The sequence below is a fragment of the Delphinapterus leucas genome, chromosome 4 (genome assembly GCF_059928025.1).
Source record: "Delphinapterus leucas isolate spDelLeu-1000000601 "Yukka" chromosome 4, BTC_Dleu_Yukka2, whole genome shotgun sequence".
NCBI classification, from domain to species: domain Eukaryota; kingdom Metazoa; phylum Chordata; class Mammalia; order Artiodactyla; family Monodontidae; genus Delphinapterus; species Delphinapterus leucas.
The window spans coordinates 45,769,028-45,794,649 of NC_143132.1; the positions used below are offsets into that span (position 1 = coordinate 45,769,028).

Sequence of the window (25,622 nt, forward strand, 5' to 3'; positions counted from 1 at the left end):
ATGTCATCTATCTATTTGCTGAAAGAATATGGTGTTTAGCAAAACTACCTGCTGAGCAACATAAGATTTTTGTACAAAGTACAAGTTACTAATTATTGTATTTTATTTTTCTATGATTTCCTAAGAGGCATTATCAGGGTCTTACAGATGGAGTAAGCCTGTTTATTAAAATATCTATTAGCAAATAAAAGTTCTAGTGGTTGAATTTGTGACTTTTTTGTATTGTCGTGTTGATCATATTTAATATAATTTATCTTTTAGTCTATTAAATCTAGATGCTCTTTACATATATTAGTAATTTTGGAGACAAAATCATAGCTGTAATTTTTCACAATAATAGCATTAAGGTCAAGACATAAATTCACATAAGTCACTATATATAATTAGTACATATTTTATAGTGATTTTATATCAGCAAAATATTTTGTGAGATTCAAGTGAATTAAATTGTTCATTGCATAGGTAATACTGTATACAAATTGCAGATGACTGACAGATACACATAATGTACAACTGTTCAAACAGCTTTAGACTATCAATATTTATTCCAAAAACATCCAGTAAATTACCAATCATGGATTTTCTATATTTTTTTAAAGTTGCTGGTAAGAAAATATATTAAAAGTATCCTGAATTAATCAGAATAGCACTGTACTCACCATATCTCACTCTTCTCTCTTTTATAATTCTTACCACAGTTCCAAAAGCCAGTATGAAATTTAAACTGGTAATAAAGTACTTGAAACTTTCTTTCCTTATACAGGTATCTTAAGAAGGCTTCATAAAATTAAGAACCATTTTTAAAGCTTCTTATTCTCATAATAAGGAGACCCAAACTAACTTCTTAAATCAAGTGAAACCAATTTTCATGCTGAGCCTTGAGTGTATTGTTGAGAGCTGTTTTGGTTGGCAAAGCACCAAAACAGCAGATTCAACCATATGAAGTATTTACTTTTTTAAAGGTTGTTAGTTTCAAAACTGACGTTTTCTAGATTATTGAGTAGATTGTGGGTTTCATGACCACTATTTCATCTCTAATAATAAGAAGCCAACATATCAACTACACTTATCTATTTACTTAGCTAAATTTTTGTAAGAGAATTATGTACCTTAAGATAACTATTCACTTAGCAAACTTTTAAAAAAGAATTATGTTATCTGCTTAAATTGACTGAAAAGTTGGATATCCAGTCTCTCCATTTCATTTCCAGCAGAAAATATCAACTCCAAACAGGAAAAATTGTCTGTACACTAATGTTTCCTGAAACATAAGATTTCTACTTAGCTCTAAGGAAAAAAAAAAAGTCAAAATCCGGCTGTAAGTACTTAGCTTCCAACTTTTATCAAAGTGAGTCACAATACCCAGACACACAGAAAAGTAATTAATACCTCGCTGTAAATTCAGTGTCAGAAGTTAAAGGACCACATTTAAAAATCTTACCCATATAATAAAAATTGCAGTACAAAGGAAGATAGGAAATTGTTTATTGAACACCTACTGTGTGCCAAACATACACATACCTCTGTTACCTACTTATTCCTCAAAACAACCAGATGAGATATTTAGTGTCTTTTTGAAGGTGAGGAAGCTGAACAATAGAGCAGCGTTAACTGGTCTAAGGCTACACAATAAGGCGGAATATATTCCCATACTCCATTTTTTCAAGGACATTGGTAAGTAAGTTCTTTTGGATACGCAACTATAGGTTTTTTTTGTTTTTGCGTTTTGTTAGTTTTCATCTTTCAACAAGAGTCACTAGCCCAGAACATTTTTTTTCCATTGTAAAAATAACAGAACCGCATTTGAAAATTTGGAAAATAAAATAAAATGCATCCCATGATTATGCAAATACAACCTTTCCCCCATTATTACTTTTATATAATTCCTTCTAGTCTCTTTTTTCACTCTACTAATCCACTTAATAGGCCGAAATTGATAAGCCAAAGAACAGGTAGGGTAGTAAATATAACACTAGGTAGCTGGAGGGGGTAAAGAATCTCATACTCCTGGCTAACAAAGGAGATAAGTCATTTACTATTACTATAATACCCCAGAGCAATTTAAGAGGGTGGCTAACTTTAAGCATTGGGACTACAGATTCCTGACCACCTGCCGATTTGATTCTGGGGACTGTACTCTAATCGCAGGGGATTATGCCTCGTGGAAATCTCTTCAGGAGATCAGACACCTCAGAAACCAGGTTCAGGCAGACTTCCTTTGCCGAATAATGCCTGTGAGTTTAACTCCTCTCCTTGCCCGCACGAACGGTTTTGCTTCTCCAGGACTCCGGGGTCTGAGGCCTAACAGCCTGTTAAAGGGTGGATGCGATGGGCAACCAGGCAATTCTGGCGTACTTCTCGCCCTAGAGCTCATAGTCGGGTCCCGCAGTTGTCGCCACCGCGCTGCGCCCATGCTCGACGTCGACGCAGACTCCTCTGCGCTCTGGGCGCCACAAAGTGCGCCGCTCCCTCTGAGCTGACTTTCCCGAGAGGGCGGAGAGACCGTGCGGCGAGAAAGGCCCGAAGCCAACGCGGACACCGAACACTTCCCAGCAGGCTGTGCGCAAGCCTACAACTCCCATTATGCTCCACCGGGGAACAGCGCGGCTCCTCGCTGGGAGGCGGCAGTTCACCCCTTCAACCTCGCTTACACTTCTTCAGTACTCCTCGCTATGCCTCTGGCATTTGGGGGAGCTCTTCAATCCCTTAACAGGAGCACGGCGGCTGACGCGCTGAGACCTGGGGAGGCGTGGCTCCGCACCGGAAAAACCTCCGGTTGCCCGGGGAACGCCACGCACCACGGCGCCTGACCCGCCACTGATGCTTGGGCTGAGCCAGAGGCTACCCCTTCACCCAACTTGCGGAGGCGGCTTTGCTCAGGCCCAGGAATCCTTCCTGTGGAGGCCTAGAGAGGAAGGCTGAGGGACGCCCGCACCATATTCCTATTGCAGAGAGGGATACGAGCGAGTGCGTCCATTCCTGTTCTTCAGCAGCTCCCGGGCCCGCAGGACTAATCTCAAAGACCAGGTATCTCCCCAACCCCAATTTTTGTATCCAGCGCCACCCCCTAGTCCCCTCCGCCACCAGTTTTAGAATTGCTCTTCCTCATGTTTTTCACTCCGTGTGGTGGTTTCTAATGTGTGAGAACTAGAAGAGAAGAAGTGGGCTATGGACCCCAGAAAACTCATGGAACTGCTTTGGGTGAATTTTCGTTTGATTGGATGGTTTTAACACTACCCGATTTGGGCCTCTTTGTTTGCTGTGTGGGAAGTATAATTGAAATTTCATCATCAAAAACTGAAAGCTGAATAAAAATATTTATTGGGGGTAGTGAGAGTGTGCTATAATTCACTCTAGAAACATTTTTAAAGTTACAAAGTACCATTCATGGTGTTTTCTTTGCTCGACCACTCTCTCTGTGTAGCCTACCTTCCAAGCTCGTAACTATGGGTAACATCCTAATTCTTCAGGACTTTTCTGGCAACAAGTTAAAAAAAAAAACTTTAGAAAGCAGATTCTGGGACTTCCCTGGTGGTCCAGTGGTTAAGACTCCTCGCTTCCACTGCAGGGGGCCCGGTTCAATCCCTTGCTGGGGAACTAAGATTCCCTCGTGACGCCTGGAGGGGCCAAAAAAAAGAAAGAAAGAAAAGAAAAGAAAGCCGTTCCTCAGATAACAGCCAAGAGAATTTGATTGGCTGGTTTGCAGAGAGAGGAAAACAGTAAAATAAGAAACTGGAAAGGTAGATTGGAGCCAGATTGTGAAAAACTTTAAAAGCTATGCATGGAAGTTTAGACTTTATTCTAAAATCCTGAAGTTCTCAATAGTGACTGTACATCAGAAACACTGTGTAGCTTTTTAAACTACAGATGCCCTGATTCCATCTTCAGAAATACTAATCCAGCTAGCTGATTCCAGTGTGCAGCCAGGGTCGAGAATCATGGCTATAGGAGTAGGTTGCTACAGAAAACTTTCACTGTATCTCCTCCTGTGCACTTAGGACATGGTTAATGAATGTCCAGTGACTTAAGTTATCTTGTTTCCTTATTTCATGCAAGCAAAAAGTAAATTTATAAAGATGTATAATTACTAAGAAATAGAAGCATATATAAGGCTCTATTATAGTTGTTTATAAAGCAACTTCAATAAATGTAATTATATCTCTTAGAACAACTGACTTTATTTTTTATTTTATTATTTTTTTCCATCTTTATTGGAGTATAATTGCTTTACAATGGTGTGCTAGTTTCTGCTTTATAACAAAGTGAATCAGTTATGCATATACATATGTTCCCATCTGTCTTCCCTCTTACGTCTCCCTCCCTCCCACCCTCCCTATCCCACCCCTCTAGGGCTGATCTCCCTGTGCTATGCGGCTGCTTCCCACTAGCTATCTATTTTATGTTTGGTAGTGTATATATGTCCATGCCACTTCTCTTTTAAATTGCATATCCCACAGTATTTCAATAACAAGCATCAGGTGTTTGATAATCCATGAAAAAGGGGACAGAAAATCACAATCCGATGTTCTATGAAAAAACGAATATTCAAGTATCAAGCTTTTGACAATCAATGCTTTATTGTAGATGCCCAGAGGGGGATGATATGAGAAGTGGTCATATTTTTTAAAATCTATTCAAAATCGTATGGGAATTGGAAAACAAGATATAAACCTATATCAATATGCTTAGTACAATTAATAACAAAGTGAGTAATAGCAAATTTACCTTGAATTAAAATGGTCTGTGTGAATTGTTTCATGATATCCGAAGGCTAACTTAAAGTAGATTCTACAGATGTCTATCCCTAAGCTGAGATTTAAAGGAATGGGTTGAGTGAGATTTGAATCTCCAACACAAGGAGAGAAGTCGATTCAAGCGGCACAAATGGAGTACCTGAAGTCAAACCCATCCCTTGGGTAAGACAACTGTGGCCCCATGTTTGGGTGGGGCGCTTTACCTTCTCTTTTCTGCACATCATTGGAATTCAGTTTTGAAATTTCTGTCCATAATGATCTCTGAAGGGGCCTAAGCAAAATTAATGATGCAGCCACCTTTCAGATGCAGTTGTCTTGGAAGCTTCTTATTTTTTAAGTTGCTGAATCCTCATCCTTCAAGGTATGGTCTTGCCTTTTTGGTGTGGAATAAAAAATACTGAAGGAGCTGTAAGATGACAAGCTTCTGGAACCTTAGATGGAGATGAGAATAAATCAATGAAATGAAACTGATATTTAGAGGGTTTTTTGTTTTGTTTTGTTTTGTTTTTTAAGAGAACTTTGAAAATGGTGGTTTGGAGAGTAATAGGAAATGTTTGGAATACAGGTGTATTGTAGTTACTGCTGTAGCAGTCCCTGCAGCAGTTGAGGGCTGGCAAAAGTGGTATCTCTCTTCTCCCACCACATAATGATGTTTTGGGAGGTGGGGGTGGTGATGGACCCAAAGGAAGAACCTTTGGAAAGTTTCATTTGGAGACCTGAAGTCTAAATCTAACAGTACCTTAGAAGGGTATGAATAGCCATAAAGTTATCACATAGCCAGCAACGCATCATCAGCAGTTTTACCTGACTTCAAAATGCTTGTGTTTGGATTACTGATGGAGTTTTTTTGAAAGTTTGCATTGGAAGGATTTTTTTTCCCAAAGAAAGAATTGATAAACAAATGAACACTTCAGGGACAAGTTAACAAAGAAACTTTTATGGTATTTGAGAAAATGAGATGAAAATGTAAGATTGGTATTTACATTCATATTCTTTACTAGTACACTAGTTAAAATTCTTTTAAAATGATACTTAACAGGATAGTTCATGTAAGTTATAGTTTCAAAGAAACAGGTATTTATTAAGGTTCAAATATTGTGTGTGTTTTATACATAACCTTCTTCCCAAATGGGTTTGTGGTGACTTACAAAGATATACGTAAGGACTAAGGAAAAATTAAGATAAATATATCAGTTAGGATTTTTTGTTTCTTTTGATAGAAGACATAACCTAAACTGGATATAATCAAGCAAAGAAACAAAAATGGTGAATTTAATGTTTATTACTTTGTATTATTGCAAACTACAATGGGGCTGGCTTTAGAAAAAGATTTGACCAGTGGCTCAAAGGATGTAGCCAAAATCTCAGTTTTTCTGTTATTCTGGTCTGCCTTCTCACTTTCTAAGCTTCAGCATCAGGCTTCACATGAACGCCATTGCCCATACATTGTTCCAGATTTCCAGAAAAGGCTGCAAATATTCTCAAGTATCACAAATGGCAGACTCCACATGATTCTGAGTTTAACCACATTTTCTTCTTAAGTATTATATGTTACGATGAGAAACGTACAGTTATTTCAAGGGCATTATTCTGTGTTGCCAGGGGTTATTATCTGCCAATCTGCGTTTCAGTTAAGACTCCTTTCTGGTAATCAGCTTAAACTCTGTTTACTAAATGCAAAGCTACGTTGACATGGTTTTCACAATATCACTGTGTCTTTAAATTCTGAAATTTGGGATACATATGCTCATATTTTCTATTCTTAAGGTGCCTGTGGGTAATATATCTTTTTTTTTTTTTTTTCCTGACTTGCAGCTGGTTTGTAAATACTTGACTCACATTATGGGATTGCTAGACAGACTTTCAGGCTTGCTTGGCCTGAGGAAGAAGGAGGTGCATGTTTTGTGCCTTGGGCTGGATAATAGTGGCAAAACAACAATCATTAATAAACTTAAACCTTCAAACGTAAGTATATTTATTAGATACTTTGTGTATTTTCTTTTTTATAAAGGACTGTTTTTATTTTTATTTATTTATTTTTTATAATCCTTTTTTTTATTTTTGGAGTAAATTTGCTTTACAATGTTGTGTTAGTTTCTGCTGTACAATGAAGTGAATCAGCTATATGTATACCTATATCCCTCCCTCTTGAACCTCCCCCTCCTGCTTCTCCCACCATCTAGGTCATCACAGAGCACCAAGCTGAGCTCCCCGTGCTATACAGCAGGTTCCCACTAGCTATCTATTTTACACGTGGAAGTGTTTTTATGTCAAACCTAATCTCCCAAGTCGTCCCACCCTCCCTTTCCCCCCTGTATCCACATGTCCGTTCTCTACGTCTGCGTCTCTATTCCTGCCCTACAAATAGGTTCATCTATACCATTTTCCAAGATTCCACATATATGCGTTAATACACAATATTTGTTTTTCTCTTTCTGGCTTACTTCACTCCGTATGACAGACTCTTGGTCCATCCACATCACAAAGAACCCAATTTTGTTCCTTTTTATGGCTGAGTAATATTCCATTCAATATATGTACCACATCTTCTTTATCCATTCATCTGTCATTGGACACTTAGATTGTTTCCATGTCCTGACTCTTGTAAATAGTGCTGCAGTGAATATTGGGGTGCATGTGTCCTTTTGAATTATGGTTTTCTCTGGGTATATGCCCAGTAGTGGGATTGCTGGGTCATATGGTAGTTCTAGTTTCAGTTTTTTAAGGAACCTCCATACTGTTCTCCATAGTGGCTGTATCAATTAACATTTCCACCCACAGTGCAAGAGGGTTCCCTTTTCTCCACACCTTCTCCAGAATTTACTGTTTGTAGATTTTTTGATGATGGCCATTCTGACTGGTGTGAGGTGATACCTCATTGTAGTATTGATTTGCGTTTCTCTAGTAATTAGTAATGTTGAGCATATTTTCATGTGCCTCTTGGCCATCTGTATGTCTTCTTTCGTGAAGTATCCATTTAGGTCTTCCGCCCATTTTTAGTTGGGTTGTTGGTTTTTCTGATATTGAGCTGCATGAGCTGTTTATATATTTTGGAGATTAATCCTTTGTCTATTGTTTCCTTTGCAAATATTTTCTCCCATTCTGAGGGTTGTCTTTCCGTCTTGTTTATGGTTTCCTTTGCTGTGCAAAAGCTTTTAAGTTTAATTAGGTCCCATTTGTTTATTTTTGTTTTTATTTTCATTACTCTAGGAGGTGGGTCAAAAAAGGTCCTGCTGTGGTTTCTGTCAAAGAGTGTGTTTCCTATGTTTTCCTCTAAGAGTTTTATAGTGTCTGGTCTTACATTTAGGTCTTTAATCGATTGGAGTTTATTTTTGTGTATGGTGTTGGGGAATGTTCTAATTTCATTCTTTTACATGTAGCTGTCCAGTTTTCCCAGCACCACTTATTGAAGAGGCTGTCTTTTCTTCATTTTATGTTCTTGCCTCCCTTGTCATAGTTTAGGTGACCATAGGTGTGTGGGTTTATCTCTGGGCTTTCTATCCTGTACCATTGATCTATATTTCTGTTTTTGTGCCAGTACCATACTGTCTTGATTACTGTAGCTTTGTAGTATGGTTTGAAGTTGGGTAGCCTGATACGTCCAGCTCCGTTTTTCTTTCTCAAGATTGCTCTGGCTATTCAGGGTCTTTTGCCTTTCCATACGTATTGTAAAATTTTTGTTCTGTTTCTGTGAAGAATGCCATTGGTAGTTTGATAGGGATTGCATTGAATCCATAGATTGCTTTGGGTAGTATAGTCATTTTCACAATACTGATTCTTCCAATCCAAGAACATGGTATATTTCTCCATCTGTTTATGTCATCTTTGATTTCTGTCATCAATGTTTTATAGTTTTCTAAGTACAAGTCTTTTGCCTCCTTAGGTAGTAGGTTTATTCCTAGGTATTTTATTCTTTTTGTTGCAATGGTAAATGGCATTGTTTCCTTGATTTTTCTTTCTGAATTTTTGTTGTTAGTGTATAGGAATGCCAGAGATTTCTGTGCATTAATTTTGTATCCTGCAACCTTACCAAATTCATTGATTAGTTCTAGTAGTTTTCTGGTGGCATCTTTAGGATTCTCTATGTATACTATCATGTCATCTGCAAACAGTTTTACTTCTTCTTTTCCAATTTGTGTTCGTTTTGTTTCTTTTTCTTCTCTGATTGCCGTGGCTAGAAATTCCAAAACTATGTTGAGTAAGAGTGGCGAGAATGGCCATCCTTGTCTTGTTCCCGGTCTTAGCGGAAATGCTTTCAGTTTTTCACCATTGAGAATGATGTTTGCTGTGGGTTTGTTGTATATGGCCTTTATTACGTTGAGGTAGGTTCCCTCTGTGCCCATTTTCTGGAGGGTTTTTACCATAAATGGGTGTTGAATTTTGTCAAAAGCTTTATCTGCATCTCTTGAGATGATCATATGGTCTTTATTCCTTAATTTGTTAATATGGTGTATCACATTGATTGATTTGGATATATTGAAGAATCCTTGCGTTCCTGGGATAAATCCCACTTGATCATTATGTATGATCTTTTTAATGTGTTGTTGGATTCTGTTTGCTCCTATTTTGTTGAGGATTTTTGCATCTGTGTTCATTAGTGATACTGGTCTGTTGTTTTTGTGTGTGTGTGTGTGATATCTTTGTCTGGTTTTGGTATCAGGGTGATGGTTGCTTTGCAGAACAAATTTGGGAGTGTTCCTCCCTCTGCAATTTTTTGGAAGATTTTGAGAAGGATTGGTGTTAGCTCTTCTCTAAATGTCTGATAGAATTTGCCTGTGAAGCCACCTGGTCCTGGACTTCTGTTTGTTGGAAGATTTCTAATTACAGTTTCAATTTCATTACTTGTGATAGGTCTGTTTATATTTTCTAATTCTTCCTGGTTCACTCTTGGAAAATTGTACCTTTCCAAGTATTTGTCCATTTTTTCGTGGTTGTCCATTTTATTGGCATAGAGTTGTTTGTAGTAGTCTCTTATAATCCTTTTTTTCTGCGGTGTCAGAAGTGATTTCTCCTTTTTCATTTCTAATTTTACTGATTTGCGTCCTCTTTTTTTCTTGATGAGTCTGGCTAAATGTTTATCAATTTTGCTTATCTTCTCAAAGAACCAACTTTTAGTTTTATTTATCTTTGCTATTGTTTTCTTCATTTCTATTTCATTTATTTCTGCTCTGATCTTCATGATTTCTTTCCTTCTACTGACTTTGGGTTTTCTTTGTTCTTCTTTCTCTAGTTGCTTTACATGTAAGGTTAGATTGTTTGAGATTTTTGTTTCTTGAGGTGAGAATGAATTGCTATAAACTTCCCTCTTAGAACTTCTTTTGCTGCATCCCATAGATTTTGGGTTACGGTGTTTTCGTTGTCATTTGTTTCTATTTTTTTTTTAATTTCTTCTTTGATTTCTTCAGTGATCTCTTGATTATTTAGTAGTGCACTGTTTAGCCTCCATGTATTTGTATTTTTTGCAGTTTTTTTCCTGTAATTGATTTCCAGTCACATAGCGTTGTGGTCAGAAAAGATGCTTGATACGATTTCAGTTTTCTTAAATTTACTGAGGCTTGATTTGTGACCCAAGATGTGAACTATCCTGGAGAATGTTCCATGTGCACTTGAGAAGAAAGTGTATTCTGCCACTTTCAGATGGAATGTCCTATAAATATCAATTAAATCTATCTGGTCTATTGTATCATTTAAAGCTTGTGTTTCCTTATTTATCTTCTGTTTGGATGACCTGTCCACTGGTGTAAGTGGCGTGTTAAAGTCCCGTACTATTATTGTGTTACTGTCGATTTCCCCTTTTATGGTTGTTAGCATTTGCCTTATGTATTGAGGTGCTCCTATGTTGGGTGTATAAATATTTATAATTGTTACACCTTCTTCTTGGATTGATCCCTTGATCATTATGTAATGTCCTTCCTTATCTCTTGTAACAGTCTTTATTTAAAAGTCTATTTTATCTGATACGAGTATTGCTACTCCAGCTTTCTTTTGATTTCCATTTACGTGGAATATCTTTTTCCATCCCTTCACTTTCAGTCTGTATGTGTCCCTAGGTCTGAAATGGGTCTCTTGTAGACAGCATATTTATGGTCTACTTTGGTATCCATTCAACCAGTCTGTATCTTTTAGTTGGAGCATTTCATCCATTTACATTCAAGGTTATTATCGATATCTGTGTTCCTACTACCATTTTCTTAATTGCTTTGGGTTTATTTTGGGGGTCTTTTTCTTCTCTTGTGTTTCCCACATAGAGAAGTTCCTTTAGCGTTTGCTGTAAAACTGGTTTGGTGGTGCTGAATTCTGTTAGCTTTTGCTTGTCTGAAAAGCTTTTGATTTTGCCGTTGAGTCTGAGTGAGATCCTTGCTGGGTAGAGTAATCTTGGTTGTAGGTTTTTCTCTTTCATCCCTTTAAGTATATCCTGCCACTCCCTTCTGGCCTGCAGAGTTTCTGCTGAAAAATTAGCTGATAACCTTATGGGGATTCCTTTGTATGTTATTTTTTGCTCTTCCCTTGCTGCTTTTAATATTTTTTCTTTGAATTTAATTTTTGTTGGTTTGATTAATATGTGTCTTGGTGTGTTTCTCCTAGGGTTTATCCTGTATGGCATTCGCTGTACTTCCTGGACTTGGGTGACTATTTCCTTTCCCATGTTAGGGAAGTTTTCCACTGTAATCTCTTCAAATATTTTCTCAGACCCTTTCTTTTTCTCTTCTTCTTCTGAGACCCCTATAATTTGAATGTTGGTGCGTTTAGTGTTGTCCCAGAGGTCTCTAAGATTGTCTTCAATTCTTTTCTTTCTTTCCTCCTTATTCTGTTCCTGGGCAGTTATTTCCACTATTCTCTTCCAGCTCACTTATTTGTTCTTCTGCCTCAGTTATTCTGTTATTGATTCCTTCTAGTGTGTTTTTCATTGCAGTTATTGTGCTGTTCATCTCTGTTTCTTTGTTCTTTAGTTCTTCTAAATCTTTGTTAAACATTTCTTGTATTTTCTCAATCTGTGTCTCCATTCTGTTTCTGAGAGTCTGTATCATCTTTACTGTCATTACTCTGAATTCTTTTTAGGTAGGTTGCCTATTTCCTCTTCATTTATTTGGGCTTGTAGATTTTTTACCTTGCTCCTTCATCTGCAACATATTCTTTTCTCTTCTCTTTTTTTTTTTTTTTTTTTTTGATGGGTGGGATTGTGTTCCTGTTTTACTGGTTGTTTGGCCTGAGGCTTCCAGCACTGGAGTTTGTAGGCTGTTGAGTGGAGCTGGGTCTTGGTGCCGAGATGAGGACCTCTGGGAGACCTCACTCCAATGAATATTCCCTGGGGTCTGAGGTTCTCTGTTAGTCCAGTGGTTTGGACTCGGAGCTCCCACTGCAGGAACTCTGGCCTGACAACCATCTTGTGAACCAAGATCCTGCAAGATGTGTGGGGCGGCAAGAAAAAAAAAAAAAAGAAAAGGAGCAGAACGATAACAAAGAGTAAAAAATAAAATTAGATTAGAAAACTAACAGATTTGTTAGAAAGAATAAAAATATAGTTGAAACAACAACAGAAGGTAAAACAGAGCCACAATAGTAAGGAGAAAAAGAAAAAAAAATCCGGAAAAAGCCTTGGCTGTGGGGGGCAGGGGCGGGTTTCAGGTGGGGGCGGGGCCTATGCTTAGGACCAACAGAGCAGGAAAAGGCCCTGGAGGTGCTGGGTGGGTGGGGCGGTGAGTCTCAGGCTCAATGCAGCAGCAGGAGCCTCAGCAGAAGGGGCCCAGGCAGTGCCTCTGGCCTTGGAGGGTGGAGGACCTGGTCCAGGACCCCAGCAGGCTCACCGGGCCCGAGTGGGCAGGGGAGGTGCTAAGCATATTCCCCCCAGTCCTCTGATCCTGGAAGGCCCCTCCCCATTGGCCTCTCTTCTTTTCCCCTCTCCCTCCCTCCTATGCCCCTGGGACCCACACAGCCAGAGGAGATCCCGGAAGGCAGAGGACCAGACCTGGAAGCCCAGCAGGCTTCCTGGGGCCAAGTGGGCGGGGGAAACGCCCACAGTGCCTTCCATGATCCCCTGGCCCCAGATGGTCTGCCTCTCCTCCTCTTCCCCCCTCCTCCCTCCCTCCCATTCTCCTAGGACCCACAAGGCTGGAGGGGGCCCTGGAGATCAGTGCACCAGGCCTGGAGCCCAGCAGGCTTCCCGGGGCCCAGGTGGGTTGGGGGGAAACGCCGGCTGCGCCTCCCCTGATCCTCCGGCCCCAGAGGGCCCCTCCCTCCCGCCTCTCCTCTTCTCCCCTTGCCTCCCTCCTATGCTGCTAGGACCCACGCTGCCTGGAGGGGGCCTTGGAGCCCAGCAAGCTTCCTGCGGCCAAGTGGCCAGGGCAAAGACCTGTTGCACTTCCCTGATCCTCCGGTCTGGAAGGGCTCCTCCCACCTACCTCTCCTCTTCTTCCCCTCACCTCCCTCCTATGGCTCTAGGACCAACGGGGCCTTGGAGGGTGGAGGACCCTGCTGAGGAGCCCTGAGGGCTTCCCAGGGCCCGACTGGGCAAGGGAGATGCTAGGCGTGCTCTCCCTGATCTTCTGAGCCCCCGAAGCTCCCTCCAGGCATGGGAACCCCTCCCCTCTCCCACCCACCCCTCAGGTGCACCAGTCCTGTCTGGCCTCCACTTCTCCTCCCCCCTCAATCCCCCCTCATGCTACCAAGTTGCTTGGGGGTTCCTCCCATCTCCTAGGGCGTTGAGGTCCCCCACCAGTGTCCAGCAGGCAACCTAGTTGTGGAGAAACGCGAACTCCGTGTCCTCTCCTGCCACCATCTTGACTCCGCCCCCTGTATTTTCTGCTAAAGAAAGATAAGGCAGGATTATTTTGTTTGCCATTATAACTTCATTATCATGTTATGAAATCGTGTCAAATTTGTGGTACCTTTAATTAATAAGTATCGGCCAGCCATAATTTGCAGTGTATTTTATGCAGGTAGGTAGGTAAATCTTTATTATTTAAACTGGAATATTTTCCAAATGTCTTTTCTTCTCAGATGATCTTCACAAATTTGTGGAGTTTACTTTCAGGTAGCATTGCCTTCTTTTTGGCTCTCTCTTTATAAGAAGAGCAAAGCAAAGGGAAAGGTGAATCATTTTTATAGGTTCTATGGATAATTAGACAGTTTCCCAGGAGTGTGGTATGCATATCACTAGTAGCAAGCAAGATGACTTTGAGTCATTTAAGTAGTAAGTACTTGAACATATTATTTTAATAACTGAAATATATATAAAGCTAGCACATCCACCACATAATGCATGAGTTACAGTTAGGTTCTGCTACATATGAAGAAAACCCACATAACAGTGGACTAAATAAGATACTTATTTTTCTGTCATCTAAATAAGTCCAGGAGAGGTATTCCAAGGCTGGTGTGGCAGCTGCATGGTCCAGGCATCTTCCATCTTTCTGCTTTGCTATCCTTAGTGCCTGGTTTTCTTCAAGATCCTCAGGATCTCCACGTGGCCACCTTAGTTAACTATCTTATCTATATTCTAAATCACAGGGATGAGAAAAGAACAGGGCAAAAGAATAAGCCTTCTTGCTAAATAAGCCCTCTTTAAAGAGCTTACCTAGAAGCCCCAACTAATGACTCTTTTACCTCATTGGCTGAGGCTGGATTTTTTTTTTTTAGGCAGGGCATATTGCTGCTTCCATTAGTAATAGGGGTCCTGTAAGTATGAAAGAAGAGGAGAGTGGATATTGGGTAGACAGCTAACATTTACAGTTGTAAGTACTTTTATCTAGGTAAAAGCCATTAGTCAATCAATGAAAAATGCTGAGTAAAAATTAATATAGACTGCATACAGACAGAACAAAAATTAGGAAGCTGGTACTCTTAATGACTGAATGGCTGGAGAGTGGGAAGCATTGCTTCTAAATATGGTAATTGAAGGTGGACTTCAGTGCCTCCAAACAGTGCTTCAGGTTGAGCAGAATGAGAAGCCTTACTGCCTTTTTTTTTTTTTCTTTCTCCCAACGGCTTCAGTTATACTTCTGTTTAGTTCGAGATTGCTTTGGAATTACAAAAATGCCATTATTTGTTTTCTTCTGGTCATCATTCCCTTCTTCTATGTGAGTGAGTTTGCCATGTGAAAACAACTAACTGCTGGTGTATTTTCAGGTGGGAGTTTGCTTGAGGCAGCCGTGATAAGAAGTTGAAAATGGATTTGCAAAGCAATTTAGGTGTTTTAAGGGGCTCCCCAGCCAAGCTGGAAATCAGCTGAGATATACATGCTGAAGTCAGGCAGAGATAAAAACCAGCAGTTTTATTGAAAAAGGTGATTTTGGAGGGCAAGGTTTAGGTCTGGCCAGAGGACTTGCTAACACTCTAAGTTATGATTCGTGTCCCAAAATTCAAGCTTTCCTACTCAGGAAAGATCCTGCTCATCTAGGTTTACTGCATGCTTAAGAACAGGTGAGAATACATGGTTTCAAGAAGGATGTGGCTCTCAAAGAGACAGAGACAAAGAGAGAGGCAGAACCAAGGATGTCGGTTTCCATTTCATAAACTGAGAAGTCAAAGAAGTCTCTTTTTTTTTTCCCCTATGAAGAGGAATAAATTTGGAGAGGGGAGACAGAGTAACTAGAGGTATTATTTTGATGGATTTCTCTCTATACAGAAGCAGAGAAAAAGAGATTCTTCCCCAATAAGGAAAAGAACAGGTCAAAAAGCCCATATACATTGGAGTCTGTCTCCTGACCTAGGTGATTATGAGAGATTTCTTTAACAGTCCTTGAGAGGAAGATATAGCATCCTACCTAATTGAATGGGGTCTGAATTGAATTTAGAGAATGATGGATGTATGGTAAAAATAGAACCACGTGCAGCTGTGCTTGGGTCCATGATTAGTTCCATGGATCAGCTATCAGCAGATCAACCTGGGCTAATAGTTAAACTTAGTGGCTGGTGACCTGCACTTCTGCAGGTAAGGCTGTGAGCAAGATTATAAGGAAATTCTTTAGGTAAGGTCCTTTAGGTCCTATCCTATAGGAGATATTTCCATTTTTCTCCACATGAAGGAATATCCTCAAAAGTAATTTTTTTGTAAAAGTAGTCTCAAATAAGTACAAAATGATTGAAACCAGAGCCACAGTTAATAGCCCCAAAGTGGACCAGCCCCCCCAGTGCCTACCGTACTCAAATTGGCAGAAATGTCATTCAAAGAACAAAACAGAAATTACATTATCTTTTTCCATCATCCCCAACAGTATAGTGATCTTCTGTGCCAAGACATGGTTATTACCATAGGGATAGTCTTTGATATGGATGGGAACAGCTTTCTTCTCTAAACATTATTGGTCATTTGTTTGGGGCAGAAGGGGAAGGAGGCAACATGAGCTCAGTCTATCATCTTGAAATATTCTAATATCCCAATTTCAGACTACTCTTGTGAAAGTTCTACTAACCCTGCCTAAAACACCACATTAGTCAGGGAGAGTCCTCAGGAAAACCTGGGCTTGCAGCCAATAAGGAAGGCTTTTTAATTCATCTTCTTTTGCTTTCCAACATACCTATCTCTCTGCTACCTCTGATGAATTATGGAACTAGCCTAGACTATCTCCAGGGCTATTTTTAAGGAGATAGCCTAATTTCTGACACCACTTCCTGAGCCTTAATCTTTAGGCAACTATCCTGTCTCCTGAGAACAATTGACCTCTACATCCTGAGAGCAGAGTAAGTTGCTTTACTTTAAAAAAATTTAAGAAACAACTTGGTGACAATAGCCAAGAGGACACTTGAAATGGGACTTCTTAAAAACCCCAAAACCTCTGTCATTCAGGCACAGATGTAACACTTGCTTCCTCCCTGCCTTTGAACTCAAGAAAAGTCTCTTGTGAGCTTACATCCACTTTGAGAAACTCATTATTTTTTTTTTTACATCTTTATTGGAGTATAATTGCTTTACAATGGTGTGCTAGTTTCTGTTTTATAACAAAGTGAATCAGTTATACATATACATATGTACTCATCTCTTTTCCCTCTTGCATCTCTGTCCCTCCCACCCTCCCTATCCCACCCCTCTCTAGGTGGTCACAAAGCACCGGGCTGATCTCCCTGTGCTATGCGGCTGCTTCCCACTAGCTATCTCTTTTACGTTTGGTAGTGTATATATGTCCATGCCACTCTCTCGCTTTGTCACAGCTTACCCTTCACCCTCCCCATATCCTCAAGTCCATTCTCTAGTAGGTCTGTGTCTTTATTCCTGTCTTACCCCTAGGTTCTTCATGACATTTTTTTTTCTTAAATTCCATATATATGTGTTAGCATACGGTATTTGTCTTTCTATTTCGGACTTACTTCACTCTGTATGACAGACCCTAGGGCCATCCACCTCATTACAAATAGCTCAATTTCGTTCCTTTTTGTGCCTGAGTAATATTCCATTGTATATATGTGCCACATCTTCTTTATCCATTCATCCGATGATGGACACTTAGGTTGTTTCCATCTCCTGGCTATAGTAAATACAGCTGCAATGAACATTTTGGTACATGACTCTTTTTGAATTATGGTTTTCTCAGGGTATATGCCCAGTAGTGGGATTGCTGGGTCATATGGTAGTTCTATTTGTAGTTTTTTAAGGAACCTCCATACTGTTCTCCATAGTGGCTGTACCAATTCACATTCCCACCAGCAGTGCAAGAGTGTTCCCTTTTCTCTACACCCTCTCCAGCATTTATTGTTTCTAGATTTTTTGATGATGGCCATTCTCACTGGTGTGAGGTGATACCTCATTGTAGTTTTGATTTGCATTTCTCTAATGATTAATGATATTGAGCATTCTTTCATGTGTTTGTTGGCAGTCTGTATATCTTCTTTGGAGAAATTTCTATTTAGCTCTTCTGCCCATTTTGGAATTGGGTTGTTTGTTGTTTTGTTACTGAGCTGCATGAGCTGCTTGTAAATTTTGGAGATGAATCCTTTGTCAGTTGCTTCATTTGCAAATACTTTCTCCCATTCTGAGGGTTGTCTTTTCGTCTTGTTTATGGTTTCCTTTGCTGTGCAAAACCTTTGAAGTTTCAGTAGGTCCCATTTGTTTGTTTTTATTTCCATTTCCCTGGGAGGTAGGTCAAAAAGGATCTTGCTGTGATTTATGTCATAGAGTGCTGCCTATGTTTTTCTCTAAAAGTTTGATAGTTTCTGGCCTTACATTTAGGTCTTTAATCGATTTTGAGCTTATTTTTGTGTATGGTGTTAGGGAGTGATCTAATCTCATACTTTTACATGTAGCTGTCCAGTTTTCCCAGCACCACTTATTGAAGAGGCTGTCCTTTCTCCACTGTACATTCCTGCCTCCTTTATCAAAGATAAGGTGACCATATGCGCATGGATTTATCTCTGGGCTTTCTATCCTGTTCCATTGGTCTATATTTCTGTTTTTGTGCCAGTACCATACTGTCTTGATTACTGTGACTTTGTAGTATAGTCTGAAGTCAAGGAGCCTGATTCCTCCAGCTCCATTTTTCGTTCTCAAGATTGCTTTGGCTATTCGGGGTCTTTTGTGTTTCCATGCAAATTGTGAAATTTTTTGTTCTAGTTCTGTGAAAAATGCCAGTGGTAGTTTGATAGGGATTGCATTGAATCTGTAGATTGCTTTGGGTACTATAGTCATTTTCACAATATTGATTCTTCCAATCCAAGAACACGGTATATCTCTCCATCTATTTGCATCTTTAATTTCTTTCATCAGTGTCTTATAATTTTCTGCATACAGGTCTTTTGGCTCCTTAGGTAGGTTTATTCCTAGATATTTTATTCTTTTTGTTGCAGTGGTACATGGGAGTGTTTTCTTGATTTCACTTTCAGATTTTTCATCATTAGTGTATAGGAATGCCAGAGATTTCTGTGCATTAATTTTGTATCCTGCTACTTTACCAAATTCATTGATTAGCTCTAGTAGCTTTCTGGTAGCATCTTTAGGATTCTGTATGTATAGTATCATGTCATCTGCAAACAGTGACAGCTTTACTTCTTCTTTTCCGATTTGGATTCCTTTTATTTACTTTTCTTCTCTGATTTCTGCGGCTAAAACTTCCAAAACTATGTTGAATAATAGTGGTGAGAGTGGGCAACCTTGTCTTGTTCCTGATCTTACTGGAAATGCTTTCAGTGTTTCACCATTGAGGACGATGTTGGCTGTGGGTTTGTCATATATGGCCTTTATTATGTTGAGGAAAGTTCCCCCTATGCCTACTTTCTGCAGGGTTTTTATCATAAATGGGTGTTGATTTTTGTCAAAAGCTTTCTCTGCATCTATTGAGATGATCATATGGTTTTTCTCCTTCAATTTGTTAATATGGTGTATCACGTTGATTCATTTGCCTTTATTGAAGAATCCTTGCATTCCTGGAATAAACCCCACTTGATCATGGTGTATGATCCGTTTAATGTGCTGTTGGATTCTGTTTGCTACTATTTTGTTGAGGATTTCTGCATCTATGTTCATCAGTGATATTGGCCTGTAGTTTTCTTTCTTTGTGACATCCTTGTCTGCTTTTGGTATCAGGGTGATGGTGGCCTCGTAGAATGAGTTTGGGAGTGTTCCTCCCTCTGCTATATTTTGGAAGAGTATGAGGAGGATAGGTGTTAGCTCTTCTCTAAATGTTTGATAGAATTCACCTGTGAAGCCATCTGGTCCTGGGCTTTTGTTTGTTGGAAGATTTTTCATCACAGTTTCAATTTCAGTGCTTGTGATTGGTCTGTTCATATTTTCTATTTCTTCCTGATTCAGTCTTGGTAGGTTGTGCATTTCTAAGAATTTGTCCATCTCTTCCAGGTTGTCCATTTTATTGGCATAGAGTTGCTTGTCGTAATCTCTCATGATCTTTTGTATTTCTGCAGTGTCAGTTGTTACTTCTCCTTTTTCATTTCTAACTCTATTGATTTGAGTCTGCTCCCTTTTTTTCTTGATGTGTCTGGCTAATGGTTTATCAATTTTGTTTATCTTCTCAAAGAACCAGCTTTTAGTTTTATTGATCTTTGCTGTCATTTCCTTCATTTCTTTTTTTATTTATTTTTGATCTGATCTTTATTATTTCCTTCCTTCTGCTAACTTTGGTTTTTTTGTTCTTCTTTCTCTAATTGCTTTAGGTGCAAGGTTAGGTTGTTTATTAGAGATGTTTCCTGTTTCTTGAGGTAGGATTGTATTGCTATAAACTTCCCTCTTAGAACTGCTTTTGCTGCATCCCATAGGTTTTCGGTTGTCGTGTCTCCATTGTCATTTGTTTCTAGGTATTTTTTTATTTCCTCTTTGATTTCTTCAGTGATTACTTCAGTATTAAGTAGTGTATTGTTTAGCCTCCATGTGTTTGTATTTTTTACAGATCTTTTCCTGTAATTGATATCTAGTCTCATAGTGTTGTGGTCGGAAAAGATACTTGATACAACTTCAATTTTCTTAAATTTACCAAGGCTTGATTTGTGACCCAACATATGATCTATCCTGGAGCATGTTCCATGAGCACTTGAGAAAAATGTGTATTCTGTTGTTTTTGGATGGAGTGTCCTATAAATATCAATTAAGTCCATCTTGTTTAATGTATCATTTAAAGCTTGTGTTTCCTTATTTATTTTCATTTTGGATGATCTGCCCATGGGTGAAAGTGGGGTGTTAACGTCCCCTACTGTGAATGTGTTACTGTCGATTTCCCCTTTTATGGCTGTTAGTATTTGCCTTATGTATTGAGGTGCTCCTATGTTGGGTGCATAAATATTTACAATTGTTATATCTTCTTCTTGGATCGATCCGTTGATCATTATGTAGTGTCCTTCTTTGTCACTTCTAATAGTCTTTATTTTAAAGTCTATTTTGTCTGATATGAGAATTGCTACTCCAGCTTTCTTTTGGTTTCCATTTACATGGAATATCTTTTTCCATCCCCTCACTTTCAGTCTGTATGTGTCCCTAGGTCTGATGTGGGTCTTTTGTAGACAGCATATATATGGGTCTTGTTTTTGTATCAATTCAGCCAGTCTGTGTCTTTTGGTGTGAGCATTTAATCCATTTACATTTAAGGTACTTATCGATACGTATGTTCCTATTCCCATTTTCTTAATTGTTTTGGGTTTGTTATTGTAGGTCTTTCCTTCCCTTGTGTTTCCTGCCTAGAGAAGGTCCTTTAGCATTTGTTGTAAAGCTGGTTTGGTGGTGCTGAACTCTCTCAGCTTTTTCTTGTCTGTAAACGTTTTAATTTCTCCATCAAATCTGAATGAGATCCCTGCTGGGTAGAGTAATCTTGGTTGTAGGATTTTCTCCTTCATCACTTTAAATATGTCTTGTCAGTCCCTTCTGGCTTGCAGAGTTTCTGCTGAAAGATCAGCTGTTAACCTTATGGGGATTCCCTTGTGTGTTATTTGTTGTTTTTCCCTTGTTGCTTTTAATATGTTTTCTTTGTATTTAATTTTTGACAGTTTGATTAATATGTGTCTTGGTGTGTTTCTCCTTGTATTTATCCTGTATGGGACTCTCTGTGCTTCCTGGACTTGATTAACTATTTCCTTTCCCATATTAGGGAAGTTTTCAACTATAATCTCTTCAAATATTTTCTCAGTCCCTTTCTTTTTCTCTTCTTCTGGAACCCCTATAATTCGAATGTTGGTGCGTTTAATGTTGTTCCAGAGGTCTCTGAGACTGTCCTCAGTTCTTTTCATTCTTTTTTCTTTATTCTGCTCTGCAGTAGTTATTTCCACTATTTTATCGTCCAGGTCAGTTATCTGTTCTTCTGCCGTAGTTATTCTGCTCTTGATCCCTTCTAGAGTATTTTTAATTTCATTTATCGTGTTGTTCATCGTTGCTTGTTTCATCTTTATTTCTTCTAGGTCCTTGTTAACTGTTTCTTGCATTTTCTGTATTCTATTTCCAAGATTTGGGATCATCTTTACTATAATTATTCTGAATTCTTTTTCAGGTAGATTGCCTATTTCCTCTTCATTTTTTAGGTCTGGTGGGTTTTTATCTTGCTCCTTCATCTGCTGTGTTTTTTTCTGTCTTCTCATTTTGCTTATCTTACTGTGTTTGGGGTCTCCTTTTTGCAGGCTGCAGGTTTGTAGTTCCTGTTGTTTTTGGTGTCTGTCCCCAGTGGCTAAAGTTGTTTCAGTGGGTTGTGTAGGCTTCCTGATTGAAGGGATTAGTGCCTGTGTTCTGGTGGATGAGGCTGGATCTTGTCTTTCTGGTGGGGAGGTCCACGTCTGGTGGTGTGTTTTGGGGTGTCTGTGGGCTTATTATGATTTTAGGCAGCCTCTCTGCTAATGAGTGGGCTTGTGTTCCTGTCTTGCTAGTTGTTTGGCATAGGGTGTCCAACACTGTAGTTTGCTGGTCGTTGAGTGGAGCTGGGTGTTGGTGTTGAGATGGAGGTCTCTAGGAGATTTTTGCCATTTGATACTATGTGGAGCTGGGAGGTCTCTTGTGGACCAGTGTCCTGAAGTTGGCTCTCCGTCCTCAGAGGCACAGCACTGAGTCCTGGCTGCAGCACCAAGAGCCTTTCATCCACACGGCTCAGAATAAAAGGGAGAAAACGTAGGGAGGAAGGGAGGGAGGGAGGAAGGAAGGAGAGGAGGAAGGAAGACAAAAAGAAAAGAAAGAAAGAAAGAGGAAAGAGGATAAAATAAAGTAAGATAAAATACAATAAAGTTATTAAAATAAAAAATAATTATTAAGAAAAAAAATTTTTTTAAAGAAAAAAAAAGAAACGGATAGAACCCTGGGACAAATGGTGACAGCAAAGCTATACAGACAAAATCTCACACAGAAGCATACACATACACACTCACAAAAAGAGGAAAAGGGGGAAAATAATAAATCTTGCTCTCAAAGTCCACCTCCTCAATTTGGGATGATTCGTTGTCTGTTCAAGTATTCCACAGATGCAGGGCACATCAAGTTGATTGTGGAGCTTTAATCCGCTGCTTCTGAGGCTGCTGGGAGAGATTTCCCTTTCTCTTCTTTGTTCGCACAGCTCCCAGGGGCTCAGCTTTGGATTTGGCCCCGCCTCTGTGTGTAGGTTGCCGGAGGGCATCCGTTCTTCGCTCAGACAGGACGGGGTTAAAGGAGCAGCTGCTTCGGGGACTCTGGCTCACTGAAGCAGCGGGTAGGGAGGGGTGCGGATGCGGGGCGAGCCTGCAGCGGCAGAGGCCAGCGGGACGTTGCACCAGCCTGAGGCGTGCCGTGCGTTCTCCCGGGGAAGTTGTCCCTGGATCCCGGGACCCTGGCAGTGGCGGGCTGCACAGGCTCCCCAGAAGGGAGGTGTGGAGAGTGACCTGTGCTCGCACACAGGCTTCTTGGTGGCAGCAGCAGCAGCCTTAGTGTCTCATGCCCGTCTCTGGGGTCCGCGCTGTTAGCCGCGGCTCACGCCCGTCTCTGGAGCTCCTTAAAGCGGAGCTCTTAATCCCCTCTCCTAGCGCACCAGGAAACAAAGAGGGAAGAAAAAGTCTATTGCCTCTTCGGCAGGTCCAGACTTTTCCCCGGACTCCCTCCCGGCCAGCCGTGGTGCACTAACCCCCTGCAGGCAGTGTTCACGCTGCCAACCCCAGTCCTCTCCCTGGGATCTGACCGAAGCCCGAGCCGCAGCTCCCAGCCCCCCCACCCCGGCGGGTGAGCAGACAAGCCTCTCAGGCTGGTGAGTGCCAGTCGGCACCGATCCTCTGTGCGGGAATCTCTCCGCTTTGCCCTCCACACCCCTGTTGCTGCGCTCTTCCCTGCAGCTTCGAAGCTTCCCCCTTCGCCACCCACAGTCTCCGCCCGCGAAGGGGCTTCCTAGTGTGTGGAAACTTTTCCTCCTTCACAGCTCCCTCCCACTGGTGCAGGTCCCGTCCCTATTCTTTTGTCTCTGTTTATTCTTTTTTCTTTTGCCCTACCCAGGTACGTGGGGAGTTTCTTGCCTTTTGGGAGGTCTGAGGTCTTCTGCCAGCGTTCAGTAGGTGTTCTGTAGGAGTTGTTCCACGTGTAGCTGTATTTCTGGTGTATCTGTGGGGAGGAAGGTGATCTCCGTGTCTTACTCTTCCCCATCTTCCCTGAACCCCCCAGAAATTCATTATTTTTAATGAATTAAGGTGAATAATAGAAATCTACAATGCTCTATTAGGAAATGTCTTGCAAAAGAAATCGCAAATCTCATTTTATAGTATCTTATTTTGGGGGGATAAAATCAGCTTCTAGATAACAAGATACTTCCTGAACCCAAACTAGGTTTTAATATTAAGCTGTCCTAATGTTCATTTATTGTTAATATACTGAGGTTGCTGATCTAGGTTCTCTAAACTGATGAATAGAGAGAGAGGAGGTACATTTTAACTTGATAACTTTCCAAGAACCTGATCTTAGCTGTCATTTTCTTGAGATGTGCTCTGTAAACACCTTTCTACTAAAATTCCCACTTTTGCCCCACTCCCCAGCATAAATGCTCTCATTCTATCACATCATCCAGTTTTATATTCTTAACATTTAAAACAATCTGAAATTACCTTGCATATACAGTTGTTGTTTATTAAATTTTTCCTCATTGTAAAATTAAATTCCATAAGAGTATAGATCTTGTATTGTTCAATACTGAATCCCAGACACCTAGAATATTGCTTAGTAGTTAAATGTATTTTTGGACAAATGGACTGATGGGTGATTTTTTTAATTTTTATTTTTGGGCAGGGAGTAATGATCGATAGCACCGAGGATATCATTTTTAGCAGTCTTAATAAAGCTAACCAAATAGGGTCTCTCTTAGAAATCTTGTTGTACTCTTATTGATGTTGGTCTATTCCTGGGCTGTCTCAGATAGCCTAGTCCACTTAGGTACTAATTCCTGTGCCCTTTGCTTGCTTTGTAAGCATTCCCTGTCCAATTTAGGGAATTACCAAATGTATTTGTTCCTGGATAGAGCAGAGGAAAGTCAATCGGTGGAGACTATTTCGGAATTGTTTAGAGGAAAATCTGGAAGTACCAGCCCACATATCTTGTCCTATCCTGATTAATTTGCGGAGTTTCTTCTTTCTAATTATCTTCCAATAGAACTTTAGAAGTGAGGGGAAGAAAAGAAAGTTGATTAATTTTATCCCTATTAAAACAGCAAGTTAAAGGGTAGCTTGTCTGGAAACATAAGGAGTTTGTGAAGAAACTGGGTGATTGTGAAGAGGCTAGGCCAATTTCTAATTACAGCTCACTGAAGACAAAGCTACTCATTTGAGGTATATTTTCTGAGATTTCTTTAAACTTTTAACCTTTTTTATTATTATGTTTTTCCTAATAATAATAGCTGATGATTTTATCACATGATTGGCACATGAAAAATCCATAAAATCGAAACAGTGTTGCATTTTGGGACAACAAAAATTAGGAAACTCTTTATTCCAAAGTTTGTTGTGCAATGAAAGACCCCTAAGGTATGAGGCAGGAATCTGAGTAGCAGGAAATAAAATCTGTCTAACATAAACAAAAAGAGAGATATTTTTGGAAGAATACTAGGCAGCTCAGAGGATGAAAGGAAAAGCTGAATAAACAAATCTCAGAAAGCCAAAACCAGGGCAGCTCTGGGAGGTCTTTTCACTAGCACATTACTATTAAGGTGACGAAGCTACAGTGACTTTTCACCTTCTGTCTTTCGATTTGAATTTTAAATTTTCAGGAGTAGACTACCAAAGTGAACATAATGATGTGGAGCAACAATTTCCCCTCTACTTCTCCTGTTTTTACATAAAAGCAACAAGATGAACTGAAAGGAAATTTTTTTAAGTTACACTTTGGGCAGATGGAGAAAATTGGGGAATGAAACTGAAATCAGTGAGAGTGTAATTCTAATAATAGCAAACATTTGTTGAGCGTTTACTATGGACCAGACACTATGTTGAGTATTTTGCATCCATTAACTTATTTAA

At 39.9% G+C, this 25,622-nt stretch overlaps 1 protein-coding gene across 2 annotated transcripts in view; it reads left to right on the plus strand.

Moving 5' to 3' along the window:
* Positions 1 to 2,570: 2,570 nt before the first annotated feature.
* Positions 2,571 to 25,622, plus strand: part of ARL6 (ARF like GTPase 6) — a 66,708-nt gene continuing 43,656 nt past the window's right edge. Inside the window, exons 1-2 of one of the 2 annotated variants that reach the window (XM_089910431.1) lie at positions 2,571 to 3,027; positions 6,570 to 6,719. In XM_089910431.1, coding sequence (XP_089766557.1) covers positions 6,597 to 6,719 — 123 coding nt within the window. In that variant the 5' untranslated portion in view covers positions 2,571 to 3,027; positions 6,570 to 6,596. The remainder of the gene's footprint in view (positions 3,028 to 6,569; positions 6,720 to 25,622) is intronic. The other variant, XM_022582480.2, reaches the window with a different exon arrangement.